The 15640-nt window shown below is 39.3% G+C and overlaps 1 protein-coding gene across 1 annotated transcript in view; it reads right to left on the reverse strand.

Annotated features, from left to right (window-relative positions):
* LOC126278931 (dynein axonemal heavy chain 1-like) overlaps positions 1-15640 on the reverse strand; it is an 825957-nt gene that overhangs the window by 482313 nt on the left and 328004 nt on the right. Inside the window, 1 exon segment of the mRNA XM_049979209.1 lies at positions 738-993. Coding sequence (XP_049835166.1) covers positions 738-993 — 256 coding nt within the window.

Here is a 15640-nt window from a genome sequence, read left to right on the forward strand (position 1 = left end):
GTGTCACTTGTTGAAAATTTGCAAACTAAGAATTACCCTATTACATGTGCAAGCTATCGGGAGCACAGAATGTGTTCAATGAATGATCAGCAGAAGGCTGAAGTATTACTTCAATAGAAATAATAATGATTCAGATGTTTACTTCCCATATGTTGTAGCAGGACATGATTCAAAAACCCACAGCAAGACTTATTGTGGCCTTGGGAGTGTGCGTTCGGGTGTGTGTGTGAATGTGTGTACTACTGCTGGAGAAAGAGCTAGTGCCTGAATTATAGTGTGATGCTGTTTTCTGTTATTTGTTACTATGCTCCATGCATCAATCCACTACATGTGAGAGGACGCCTTTCCCTTATTTTGCATATTGCACCATCTAGAAAGTTCCATAACTGTTTTCATTCAGTAAGTTTATTAATCATAAAATTGTGAGGGAGGGATAAAAATTTTTTCATCTTTTATATGTTGATTTCTGCATAAAAACTACACATAATAAAACAAATACCATTAGGGAAATAAATTCCAACTAATTGTACACAATGAAATAATTTAATGATGGTAACAGGTTTTTTTTTTTTTTCTCCAGTAAATCGTCTGTCTGAATTTTTCTCTCAACACTGAAGGTATTATAAAAATATGAAAATTATGACAAGTGAATAATATTATCAAATCTCTTTACAGTTTTCTGATGATACATAATCCCATTAACTGTTATTTATACACTTTCCTATGAAACTATTTACCTGTGTACTAAGCTGTTCTGAACTCAGTTTAAATGTAGTGGTTATTTTTCTGGCAAGTTCTTTGGCATCTGAAAAGCCAAATGAAAACAAGGAAATTTCTGCTATAAGTGCATAATTTGGCACCATCATTGCAACAGGTCGGAAGAGGGCTTTCAGGTTGTCAGGCAGTTCTGTTCGTCCCGCATAACCTGGATTCATTGTTATAAATACGGCACAAGACTGTTTCAGTGCAATTTCAACCCCCTCGAACAGGAACCTGATTAAAAAAAGACAAGAAACAAATGAAAACAAAAGTATCACAAATGACTATGATAAAGTCTCACTTATATATTATGATATTAAACAGAAACTGAAGTAGAAAGTCTGTCAAATCTCTTTTTGGTACATTACAGACATGATCTGATCATGCATTCACAATGCTGTTGACAACACAGAAGCAGAACAAGGTAGAAAATAATTACTGCTGTTGAAGAGCTATGTTATCATTTCAATAGCTGTTTGAAATTCAGAATCCATATGGCTGCAATAATAATCTTTTATAAATACCCAAACTACTCCTCAGACTGATTTTTTTACAATGAAGACAAGCAGCATTGTTGTCAAAAACAGTTACCATAACAACAGGTTGCAATTATGATCAAAGAAGAAGTAGATAGTTCCTTACATCTAGATCTACACCCATACTTCACAAACCACTGCATACTGGATGGCATTGTAATACACGCCCTGTGAATCTGTCAATAGTCTAATTTTGTCTTGATGCTTACTGCAGGAGTCATACACAGAGAGCAGTACAAAATTTTTCTTCAAACTTTGTAAATAGGATTTTGTAGGATTGTTGGTGTCTATCTTCAAGTGGTTGTCAGTTTCAGTTTTTCTGCATCACCAGACATTTTCCTAAGTGTCAAACAAACCTGTTACCATTTCTGCCACCCTTCTTCATATAAATACACTATCCACTGAAGTAGCTCGAGCAGAATGACCTCTTCAATGGATTCTGAAAATAATGATCAACTGAAAACCAACTTGCACTTTTATCACATGACACTCTGAAAGCTGTGGATCAAGGCACTAAACCAGTTGCAGTATTTCTTAACTTGCAAGGCTATTTGAATCAGTACTGCACAAACATTTATAACCAAAAGAACGATTGCATGGCGAATCATGCAAGATATGTGACTGGATTGAGAATTCCTTGGTGGGGAGAACAAGCATGTTACATTGAATGGTGTGTCATAGACAAATATAGAAATACTGAAGAAAATAGAAGCCAACAACTACAATTTTACTTTATGATTTTATTTAGCTACCAGTTTTGGTGCCTCATTGGCACCATCTTCAGGCCCCTTATAGATGAAATTAGTTAAGTCATCTAGTCATTTGTATTATTATAGGAACCACAATATCCAACTGGTCTCGGCAGGCTTCTTCTCAGTATACATGGACTCTTCAGATCTTGTTACGAGGCATAAAGGATCCACGCCTGCCGATAAGTCTACAGAAACCAGTTGGGTGTAGTGGTCCCCATAAAAGCACAATCAACTAGATGACTTACAAGTTTTGTGTATAGGGGCCTGAAGATAGTGCCAATGAGGCACCAAAACTATTAGCTAAATAAAGTCATTAACTAAAATTATGGATGTTAGTACCATTTTCTTCAAGTCTTTGACTAGCTGCAGTCCCACTCCATCAAACAAGATGCAGAATGCAGAAGTAAGTCATAGGCAAAGAAATGGCAGACTGCAATCCATCTGGCTGAATACAAGGGAATGGAGATTGCATACAAAAGACTTGTGTGACTCATCACAGAATATTACTCAAGTAGAACTGACAGGGGACACTGAATGTATACACAGAAGGGAAGCATGAATGCTCACAGGTTTGTCTGACCCACAGGAGTGTCTCACGTTGACACTGAAAGAAATGAAATGGCAAATGCTTGAAGGTAGATGCAAACTTTCGGATGATACAAGCCATTGTGTATTTTTCCCATAGGGATTGCAAAGACAAGATTGGGCTAATTACAGCATGCACAGAGGCACTTATGCAATCTTTCTTCCCACACTCTATATGTGAATGGAATGGGAAAAGGCCCTTATAATTGGTGCAATGGGATGTAGCCTCTGCAAAGCATTTCACAGTGTTTGCAGGAATTATATCCCGACAGTCATATCTCATATTACCTACAACTGGGCCTATGTGGTCCTTCTATGTCATATCCTTAGAAATTGTAAAACTCGGGTATTGGTATGACAGATTCAAGCTGTGTGTCAGTAATTTTTTTAAGTAAAAATTTTATAGTTCTGAAAATTAAATTGTTAGCCTTTGCACATCACTTGAACATTGTCTCAAGATCTGACTGCTAATTGAACACATCACAATGTGTGCTATACTTCCACCCCCCCCCCCCCCCCCCCCCCACCATTGGCCCCCTCTACCCATAAAAAGAACAACCACATACCATGAGGGTTTCTGCCGTCTTGAAGTATGCTTTTACCTTATGCCAGATGGTTGGTTGGTTTGGGGAAGGAGACCAGACAGCGTGGTCATCGGTCTCATCGGATTAGGGAAGGATGGGGATGGAAGTCGGCCGTGCCCTTTCAGAGGAACCATCCTGGCATTTGCCTGGAGTGATTTAGGGAAATCACGGAAAACCTAAATCAGGATGTCTGGACTCGGGATTGAACCGTCGTCCTCCCGAATGCGAGTCCAGTGTTTAAGCACTGCGCCACGTAGCTCGGTATATGCCAGATGGAACCCCCACTTCTTCCACCTGTTCTTTCTCTAAAAATACTTTTACTACAAAGAACAACAGGCTATTTACTCCGTACACTATTTGGTTTATTGGTCAGAGTACACCTCAAACTCAATTTGTAACTCAGATTACAACTTAGTCATTTCACAAGAATGCTTCATCTAACAAATTTCTGGCAACAGATTCTACTCCTTTCTTCATTCTACATTCTTAGTTCTGTGATGACAAAAACCATGAACTTCACTAGGGAGGAGCTCCATGGTGTGATGCACAGTACTGCAGATTCTGAGCAACTAGTCACAATAACTGAAACTCATCAACAGGGTGACTTTCCCCACTATTTGACACCCCAGGAGCACCTCAAACCAGGTTGTACATGTGGACAAGAAAAAAAAAGTGCCAGATTTCCTGGTTAAATATACACTTTTTCCACAGGACTGTAAAACTTATCAGTCCTTCAAGCAATGCTTATTAAACCACCATTCCCAATATTTTCCCGTGACCTGTTAGAAGTAGGATCTTTTGAGGAGTTTCCAGGGAGTGCCAGAGAACAGGCTCTACTGCAATGCACAGCTACGATGACATATGAAGCTTGCATTTCTGTTTGGAATTTCATGTGTAGTCAGGCATCACATGATCACATACAGTATAATGTTCAGAGAGGACATATGGAGTTATTGTACTCAGGGCAACTGTTTTATCATATCCTATCCAGATCAAGAATGCAACATAAGAAAGTAGTTCTTGGCAGAGCATTAATTTCAAAACTAGATTCTACAATTTGAAGAACCCTAATATTTTGCATGTGGCAACTTTATCATAGATTTTTTTAAATTCATACTTTGCGATTCTGTTATCTAGCATTTGCAACCAAGTGTATATCCACACAGCACTGCAAAACGCTAATAAGAAGGAATAAAGATTTCTAGCAAAAATTAAAAAAGGTTGTTTTTATATGCCAGAATTAAAGACAATACATAATTCATGACTTTTTAAAATGGTATAAAAAAATTAACACAGTTATCTGTGAAGTCAAGAAAGTGTATAACTGGCACTTTACATCCTACTCCAATAGTACATATAAAGTGTAGTGGGGAGTTACAATGATAAAACATGGTGTGCTGCCAGTCTGTAATTTACCAAACAATGGCATTCTGTAAATTTAAGATGTAAACAACACAAATTAACAAATATTGTCAAGCATACAGAACGTAACAGGCAAGTGTTGAAACATGTGATTGAAAAACATTGTGTTTTTGGAAGGTAGATTTGTAAAATTCTTCTAAAGCTGTCAATATATTTGAAACAAAACATTTTATTCAATACTACTGACCAAATTTGCCTGCTTAGTCACCGTCAAAAGAACATTTATGTATGACCATACATATATAGCATGAAAAGACCTCATAAAAGAAACAGGACACCAGAATACTCCAACAGCAACAGGATTTTGTAAACCATACTAAAATCCATAATTGGCTTAAAGTGCCCATCTGTATGTCCATATTCACACTGAAGTAGCCCCTACCTGGTATTAAACTTCTCAGTGTGGTTTTTGGGGTACCAATTTTCTTGGAGTACCAGCACTGTATTATCTCATGTTTGGTTAATATATTGTGGCATTATGACATTCATGCCTGAAGATTAAAATGTGAAATTCAACAAATAGGTGAGACTAGCCAATAGTGATGAATGAAACACTTTGTTTCAAATAAACTGGTTGCCTCTGCAGAAAAAACAAATAAGAGCCAAATTTCTTTAGCAAACAAACAAAAATAACTCCACTGTTCGCCAAAGTGATTAATGCTTGATTGCCAATAATGTGGAAATAGAATAAAATCAGAGACCTGAAACCAATAACATATTTTAGACTTCTGTAATTATGTGAATTTTTTTAATTCACTACCAGCCACAGAAATCTGTTTTGTTTTCACTTGATGTGAGAGCCGTAATATAAGAGAAAATAGCCAACTACAAAACGTAAACACAGGTCACATGGAAACTAACTCCTGCATCTACAACTCTGCTCTAGACATGCTCTGGGCATGTGCAAATCTGGCAGCTTGGGCATGCTCAAAAATTTTTTATGACTAGCACCTGGCAGCTTGCTACTACTGCTTATACAGCCAACAGACACACTTCAAGTAGATAGAAGTGGGAGAAGGGCCCACTCATACGCGACTTCACCTCTGCACTTGCACTAGCCCGCTGGCAACTGATGAAACAAAACTAATGTAAACAATTGTGACATCACACTCATTGAAGGCAGTTTGTTGTTACAAAGTACTGCATAGTTTTCTTTATAAAGCCTTTGACACATTTTGTTTTCGGCAGGTGCTTGTGTGTGCACTGTGTATGCTTGTGAGTGCCCTGTGTTTTGTTGTAAATGGTGCATTTTCTTTGCTATTTAAGTTTCATGTCGGTGATTTTCTCTCACTTATGTTTTATTGCTGAAGTGTTATTCTGCATTACTGGGATAAAGTAAAATTCTTTGTTAGAGTAACAGTTTTTATCAGTCAAACTTACAAAAATTTAACTTAAAACCAAAGCAATGAAAAATCCCCATAACTCTAAAAAAATTCTGGGTTATTCACAGTTTTCGCCCACATGAAAAGAATTCCTGGGTTTTTCCCAGATTTCCTGGTTGTCCTGGGGTGTATAAAATCCAATCCTGCAAACCCAGAATCTTCTCAATGCCTTAACTAACAATAATAATGCTGTTTAAACTTAGCTGAATGCCAAATATGAATGATTACTCAATTATACTAACTGCTAAGGGATAGGTGTTTCACAAAACCTGTGAAATTTTAACCAACGTATCTGAACCCTTACAATACACACACAAGAAGAAGCTAAAAATCTGTGACACACATCAGTTAAAATGTTCGTGGACTGAAGTTTATGTCACAGACTTATTCTGTTTGGAACATTATTTCTATTTCCCAATGAAAGCAAAAATGTGTATACAGTGTTGTACGATTATCTGCATGATCCACATTAAGAGGTTTTTCAATACAGAAGGCCTGCTCATTTTAACATGATACTAATTATTCCCAAGAACTTTCTACTGCTTTTTACTTTAAATTAAAGCCATTCATTTTCAAGAACATGCAATTCCTATGAAGAAAATCCCCATTTCATGGAATATCCAGCAACGTGCTTTCAATCTGTGAGGATAAACAAAAGATAGCAAATTCAGAAAAACTGACTTAGCCGAGGCTGAGATTAGCTCATATGGTGTCATAAAGAAGTGAGGTTCCAAAGTTTTAAGATTCCTGCAAGCTGTATAGCTATAGAAACTTTTATTGGAACAGGCTTATATTGTTAGTAAATTGCTCTGTGAGTAACATATGTGGATGTTACACCCTGCCTATCTAACCCATGTTAATTTAGGAAAGTATTTTGACCCATTTCTGAAAAAACTATCTGATGCAGGACCTTAATATTTTTACTGTATGTTATATGATGATAACAGAGTCAACTGTACTAAAATCTGTTTGATCCATTTTATAGTTTTTAAGAAATACTTTTTTAAATTTATTTACAAAAAATATTAAGTTTTTTTATGGAGAAAATATGTTTTTGTGAACTTCCTAATGGGGGAATATTAAGGAATGTAGTACCAGAGGTGGCTTTTTATGTCATGCAGAGTCTCTGAATAGTTCATTCATTTATCTATGACAGTATCTAATATAATGGGGCATATGTATTGAAAATTTAAGTTTGCTGGAAAATGACTTTAAAGAAATTTGTTACTTAAAGTTAATTAAAACTGTCCTAATGCATATGATGGCCCTTCTTTGACCACTAGCAGGTCTTCCAGCTTCTTTTTCACCTTCCAGGATGTTTGTCTTGCTTTCTTGGCCATATTAGATGCAGACGTGTCTGCATCGGCTATCCTCATTTTATCGCAATGTTCAGCCCAGTGATCATATTTTCACCAGAATTATTTCCCAGATTTTTCAGTAACCAATACTTTCAAATATTACCACAACTGAGTGTAATAACAGCATCATGGACTGCTAGTTTCATTGTATTCATGCCTGCAAATACAATTTTAGGAAGGCGGTTCCAAATTATGCTGTTGAAACATTCCTTTGGGTTCTGTCTCTGCCCATGCAGACATTTACTTAGAAGGTCAGGATGAGCCAAGTCTCTGAAAATAGGTTTAATTGCTGTAATAACAGAAGCAGGAAGAGAATGCTGGTGAGAATAAGATTCTCCAGTTGCCTGAGCCCTATTGTATTTGCACCACGAATTTTCTCCTGATGGACACAATCCCTGACATGGTTTATCAAGGATTTATGGAAAAATATGGCCCAAACATTGTCTCCAGATTTTCTTTATTTCTCCTAATTGCCTGCCCATGGTACACCTGCAAGTTTTCTATTTCAGCTTTAGTTGACCGACGCTTTCCAGTCAACAATTTTCCATCTTCTAATTTTTTTCACCTCATATCTACAGTTAGCTTTCTCAGCCATGTTTTTGAACATGGCCTACATTCTATTTTGCTACTAATGGCATCTCCATATGGCTTAAGAGTTCACCACATTGTTGTATGCCTTACTGTCACCATCGCCCAAATATTTGGTGTACCATATACCTCTTGTTTCTACGGAGCAAGGAACTATTTGTTGTACTCCATGAACTTCCATACCATCACTTGTTCCTCTAAAATTAGCAACACAGTTGTGTTCTTTATGTTCCCTGACTTTACATCATTTCCAATATTTAGACATTATCTCCACATCTAACACTTTACCGGTGTCTACACTCGTGGCAGTCGCTACTCCATTCAGAGAAGTATGTCCTCTTTTCTGCCAACTTACATCAAGTGCATCTGCAATATCCGAACATCCATCATTTTCTTTCACTGCTACCCTAGCAGCCAGTTTCATGCTTTCCTCGATGACCTTATAAACATTTTGTCATATCGCTAGCTTAGTTGTGGAGTATCTTTGCAGGCAGCCGTGTCTGTAGAGTGTTGAGTGCGGGACACAGAACTACTATGTGTTGTGTGTAGCTCTGCATGTGAGAGGCATTGTTAGTATGGAAGTTGAAGTGTTGCTACAAGTGCTATTACAGTAAAGTGATAAAATAAGCAAATGATTCAGAGGAAAGTGCGTCAATAAGTAATTTAAAAATGAGCAGTGCTGCTGATAACGTATTTGTGTATCCTCTCGCTGCGTGTCATACTGTACAGAATCTATCATTCGTGGCATGTTTGGTCTCCACGAATGAACTAACGCGAATCAGTAATACTATTTACCACAAAAGGGAGTATTTAAGTACCAGTGTCTTGTAGCGAGTGTGTGAACGTGCATTCAATCATCACGTTCCGCACCATGAACAATCAACCGCGCCGCAATGGTTACATGCACGCTCGTACAACTGAGAACTGTGAACTGTAAATTTAACTTTGTGAACAGTGTTAAAATTTATTACTAATGTCAAGGAGGACTGGTACCAGATATCTGTGTATGCGTGATGAGCATAAGAATTTTCATGTGATCATTCGGCTTCCACATCATCAACAATCACCGTGTCGTGTCAGTTACGCATACGCTCATCTGAGTGTCATTGTGGACTGGTAATCATCCATTAACTGGGATAAACACTTATGAATTAGAATGTAAACAGTTCAACATATGGTTTCTATATCGTCTCAGAATATAGATGTTCATACCAGACATAGGACAGTGTTGTGTTTTAATGTTGAGTGGTTCCCCTAAACCTGCTTGCATATTTTAATAGATAATTTCAGGCAAGCCAACAACAGTGTGGAGCAGAACAATACAACTGCCGCAGGATTATCAGGTATGTGGTGTGGATAGGGTGCACGGTCAAGAAAACCAGAAACGGTAACCAGTTTAAGGGTCCCCCACCCCCATTTGTACCCCTGGGCATGTTACAACCTCACATACAGCTTTCTCTAATATTGCAGTCAGTTTTTCAAATTTATCACTGAACAAGATGTTCTCCCTGCAGTCATGCCCTTGCCAATGGATCATAAGGCATGAACTAACCTAGTATTTATTTCATACGGGCCAATTGCATCTACTTTTGAAGAACTCATAAATGAAATCACAGCTGAGCATTTAGTGCAAATTAAATCCAAAGCAATTGCTGGGCCTTTTCTTCCACTGACACTCTCGCAAAGTTTCACACTCTGTGACTCACCACACTGTCTACATTGAACAAATTTAGAAATTACATCTGATAATATTCTCAAATTTGTAATAATGTTACTGCACCCCTTGTCACTTACAGTAAATTCGTTGTAACTCTCTTGAAATGGTGAGAGGTTCTTTGATGATGCACTTGTTGAAGAATTACAATTAGAAACATCATTGCCAGGTGACATAAACTCTTCTACAGAAAGCTTTCTAAACTAATTTCCTCTAAATTGTAGTTTCTTGCAAATGCCTTTATATTTCATCACCTTCAATAAACACAACAAAACACACATAAACAAGTACTGCAAACATAAGTATAACAACTTCTCGCAATCACACTTGAACAAAACTACCCACATGTTTACAAACAACAGAAACAAAAGAATACCAACTGTTGCATTCCAAGGATAGCCAACACTCGGGAGTAAAAAAAAAAAAAACACTAACATGCAATATAGGGGATATAAGGTTCTAAAATATATGCAGAAAAGTGGGAGTTGCACATAAACACATGTGGCAGGAAAATGTTCTTTAAATGCTCGGGAAAAAAAATTCAGCGAAATCCTTTTCAGAGTACTTAAATAAAAACTTAAGCTATCGAAAGATGATTAAAACCTATAATCGATTTTTTCAACCTGAACCAGACTAGTAGGAAGACATCGATTGAAGCTATTTAATATATATCTGAGGAGGTAGCACATTTTTCCAAAGTACCAATTCCAATTTTCCTGCTAATTTCCTTAGTTAAATCTAATAACAAATTATTTTATAAAGTGTAATGATATTTAATAATCAATTCAGTGTCTAATTGTGGCTTGTCTTGGATAATGTTTAACTCAACAACTCCCACATCACAAAAATGCCTCTTCCATTATAAGATCAAGAGAACATTGAATGAATGCATTAATGTGAACCCCACACCATGCATACCATGGCCTTTGACATGCCTGGAGCACCCTCCATAACGGAAAGCAGAGGGGTCAGTTACAGATTGTTTCTTATGCGTGAAAATAACCTCATCATGGAAGAACATACCATGTGGATTGCAACAGGGATCGGTACTGGGCCAACTTCATTACTAACTTCATATAAATGACTGAGGGCAGCTGAAGGGCAGTTCTCAAACTGTAATGTTTTCTAGTGACACAACCATACTAATCAAGGATCCAAACACAACCCTAGCAGCTCAGATGATAGCTGGTCAGGTTTGAAAGTGGTTCACAGCTGAAAGTTTTAGTCTTAATCCCATAGAGACTCATATTATGGAAAGTCCATGATAACAAAAATACAAAAACGATACGATTGGTACTCACCACATAGAGGAAGCACTGAGTCACTGACAGACACAATGAAAAGACTACAAAACTTTCACCTTTGAGACAAAAAAGTCCTGCAGAATCAGAAAACGCACACACAAGTGCACATGCACTCCAGAGCTATCCATGCACAAACACAACTCACACACTTATGACTACTGACTATGCCCACTTGGGCCCGAATGCAGACTGTGCCTGTGTCTGGTGTGAGCAACAATTGAATATGAGTGGAGGGGGTGGGGCACAAGGCAGTGGCATGGTACAGTGAGGGGTAGGGACTGCCGGATACGGGTGGAGAAAAATAATGTGCTGCGGGGGGGGGGGTGGGGGGGGGGGGGGTGAGCAGGGACTTGGTCAGCACAGGATAGAGCTGTTCTGAGCAAGAGGAGGGGGCAAGAGTGATGTTGGATTAGGAGAAGGGAATGGGGTGGACGATAGGTGCTAGTGAAAGTTGAGGCCAGAGGGGTTATGAGAACGAAGGATATGCTTTAGGTAGAGTTCTCATTTGTACAATCTGGAAACATTGGTATCTGTAGTAATAATCCAGATGGCACAGGCTGTGAAGCAGTCACTGAAGTGAAGCACATCCTGTTGGGCGGCATGTTCAGCAACCGGGTGATCAGCACTCTCTTGGTCACAGTTTGTCATTGGCCTTTCATGCAGACATCTTATTAATTATTGTCCCCTCATCCATGTCTACACTCCACAAGCCACCTTATGGTGTACTGCAGAGGGTATATTTGTAACAGCATCAGTTTCCCCTATTTGTGGCCCAGTCATGTATGATTTGTAGGAAGACAATTGCTGGTAAGCCTTCATGTGGGCTTAAATCTCTCAAAGTTTCACTTGATGGTGTTTTTGTGAGATATAGTAGGTGAAAGAACTAAGAACTTTCAACAGTAGACAATATCACGATGCAGAATGGTCCCCTTGTAGCATCTGCACTGGAGATGACTGAGAAACTCAATGATGCTTTAGCATTTGCTGAACGAACCCATTATGGCAGCACAGTGGCTGCAGCATATTTTGTATACATCAAATGGCGGCTTTCACAGGTAGCCCTGCCTCTGATGGGGTAGATGTTTGTGACCAGACTGGAGTAGGTGGTAGTAGGAGTATGTATGGACCACATCTTCATCTAGGTTCCATTGCTGGGATAAGAGCCACGAGGCAGGGATGGACAAGGATACTGAGTACATTCCGTGGGCAGTGGAATACCACATGGGAGGGTTGAGAAGGATAGCGGGTATGATATTCCTCATTTCAGGGAATGACAAGAGGTAGTCAAAACCCTGGTAGAAAATGTGATTCAGTTGCACCAGTCCTGCTCTTTTGTTGCCAAGCAGTGGTCATTTGGGAGTTGGTAGGTGATAGGCAGGACAAGGCACATGACATTTGTTTCTGGATGGGACGATAATTTTGGTCTGTGAAGGCCTGAGTGAGACCTTTGGCATATTTGGAGAGGAACTGCTCACCGCTATAGACTGGTGGTTATGCTGTATGGAGGAGACTTCTAGCTATGGAATGGGTGACACTGCAGAAGTGGAGGTATTATTGGTGGTTGGTAGAGTTTATGAGGACGCAGAGGATGAGGACGCAGAGGTCAACATAAAGGAAGGTGACTTGCTGTGTTGAGGAGGACACATGAAGCGAACCGGGGAGAAGATGTTGAGATTCTACAGGAATGTGGACAGGGTGTTCTCAGGCCAGATCTAGAAGATGTCATCTGTGAATATGAAACAGGTGAGTTGTTTGGGATTCTTGGTAGTTATGAAGGATTCCTCTAGATGGCTCATGAATAGGTTGGCAGAGGATAGTGACATATGGGTGCCCACTGCTATATCTCTGACCTGTTCACACATGATACCTTCAGTGGAGAGGGGAGTGAAGATATAGTTGGTCATGATGCCAGGAAGGATGATGTAAGTTTGGAGCCAGTGAGGCATTGGAAAAGGTGTTGTTCACAAGTGGTAAGGCCATAGACATTGGGGATGTTAGTGTAGAGGGAGGTTGCATTAACAGTAATAAGCAGGGTGCAGGTTCGTAAAGGAATAGAGAATGTGGGGAGTCTGTGAAGGAAATGGTTAGCGTCTTTTACATAGGAGGCTGAATGTGGTGATCCATGAGAGCAGAGTTTCTCTCAGTGGCAGCACAGTAACCAGTCACAATGATGCCTCCTGGGTGGTTGGGTTTATGGACTTTGGGAAACACATAAAAGGTAGGAGTGAGAGGAGTGGTGGGGGTGAGGAGAGAGACAGATTCAGGGGAGAGCTTGAAGGACGGACCTAAGGATTTGAGAGGAGACTGGGGATATTACTGGATTTCTGATGGGGACATTGAGGCAGGGTTTGTAGGAGGACATATGTGGCAATTGGAGGAGACCCCCCGCCAGTTAATCCCTGCTACTCATAACCACAGTTGCGGAACATTTGTAAGCAGTTAAGGTTATAAGGTTAGGTTTTCTGGTGGTGATATGAGTTTCTTTCTGAGAATGTAAGGTTGGTTTCCATGTTGAGGGATTTGGGAATGACAGTGAGGCAAAGTTCAAGGTTAGGAAACTCTGCAAAGTTAACAAGAGATGTTTTGGAGACAATGGGGGTGGATCACGGTTGGTAGGAGGTATGAACTGAGTCAGTGTTTAATATTGCTTTTGGATTGAGTCTGTTTGGTACGGCTGGTGACAAAAAATGTCTCCTCTGTAAGGATTGGGAGAAGGAGAAAAAGTTTTTAAGAAGTCTACGATGATGGAATTTGGGAGTGGGGGGGGGGGGGGGGGGGAAAGGTAAGACCTTTGGAAACAACTAATACTTCAGCAGGACTGAGGCTTGTGAATGCAGGTTGATGACTGTGTTTCAGGTCTATTTAGGTTTAGGATTCTGTATGGTAGTTGAAGGGGGTTTCTGAGGGTGTAATAAATGTAGTAGGTCCTTGAAGCAGGGTTTGTTACCTATGAGAGGATGTGAGGGAAATTTGAGGGAGGCACTTGTAGAGGCACTGGTTAGTGATAATCCAAGATAGGACTAGGTGAACAGCAGTAGGAGCTGAAAACAGTCATGCGATCTACAAACTAAGTTGCAACGACTCTGCTGCTTTCTGCATGAGCATGACATATAACTAGCTTTCTGTCTGCAGGAATGGCCACCGAAGAACTGTGGCTGAACGTGCAACCCAACACAATGTGCTTCACTTCAATGACTGCTTCACAACCTGGGCCATCTGGATCTTTCTCCTACCAACACTAGTTTTTCTGAACTGTGCATGTGAGAACATATTCTTTGTTCTCAAAACCTCCCTAGCCTCAACCTTCACTAGTCCCTGTCCTCCACCTCCTTATTCCCTTTTCCCTGCTCGTATTCCAGTATTAAGTACGCCTTCTATCCCAATGCTGCAACTAATCTTTTCCGTTTCTCTCCCCCTCCTAGCAGCCCTATCCTGTCTCCACCACATCCCTGCTTAGTCCCGCAGCAGCACATCATCTTCCCCCATCCCTAACCTCCTATCCCTCCCCTTTCTCACCCCATACCTCCTCATCCCCAAAATACACCCTGGATCCCATCAGACACAGGCACAGCCTGCAATTGGGTCCGAGTGGCCATAAACAGTAATAACAGTAAGAGAGATTTGTGCTTGCATGAATGCCTTTGTGTATGTTTTCACTCTGTCCATTTCACATTGTTGTTAAGACTCGTATTATGCAGTTTCAAATAAGTAATAATATCCTTTTAGCACCAAAATTAGATGTTAATTGTCATACACAGAATGACATTATTATTATTATTATTATTATTATCTGTACACACACACACACACACACACACACACACACACACACACACACACAGTGTAAAAATTCGTTGGGGCCCAGCCAGATAACAAGTTAAAATGGATTCAACACATGGATAAATTTGTGGCGACAGTCAACCACCAGTAACTTCTTTGGAGACTCAAGATTCTTTGGCAGTCCCGTCTGCGATCTGACTGAGTGATACACGTGTGATGAAATTCTGCACTGTTTTTCTTGTGTTTCTGTAATTATATGAACCTTAATAAAAGTGTCTTATCATAATAAATTAGAGTTTTCAGTGCGTGGTTCGTCACTATAGCCAAAAAATTAAAAAATCAACAAAACTCAGTCCAGCATGTGACGTCATTAGAAACATCTCAAAGTGTGTTGACATGAAGACAAAGAGTCGTAGAGCATTTAGCATATTTTCACTCTCTGTATTTCAATATTATCCTCTGGAGTAGTGTCCATAATGTAACTAAAGTGTTTGTATTGCACAAATGAGCAGTAAGAATATCGTGTAAAGTAGAAAACTGTACACTTTGCAGAAACCATATAAACGATCTCTGAATTGCTACATAATTTGCCCAATTTATTTACTCCTTAATGGTTTTTGTTGCTGATAAAAAAATTAATGACCAGAAGTTCAATATATATACTCAGTCATTGTTACATGCATCCCCAATATGGCCTTAGACACAACTAATTTGCATTTCAGAGCTGAATTATTTCATACTTTTCCATTCATCTACAGTACTGCAAGATCGTAATAGCCTTTTACCTCTGCTGATCAATTTTGCTGTGAGATGAAGACATTCTTCTGCCTATTATAAAGACCAGCACAAAGAAAAAAGTATATGACAAAAATGAAT

The sequence above is a fragment of the Schistocerca gregaria genome, chromosome 6, assembly GCF_023897955.1.
Source record: "Schistocerca gregaria isolate iqSchGreg1 chromosome 6, iqSchGreg1.2, whole genome shotgun sequence".
In the NCBI taxonomy this organism is placed as follows: Eukaryota; Metazoa; Arthropoda; class Insecta; order Orthoptera; family Acrididae; genus Schistocerca; species Schistocerca gregaria.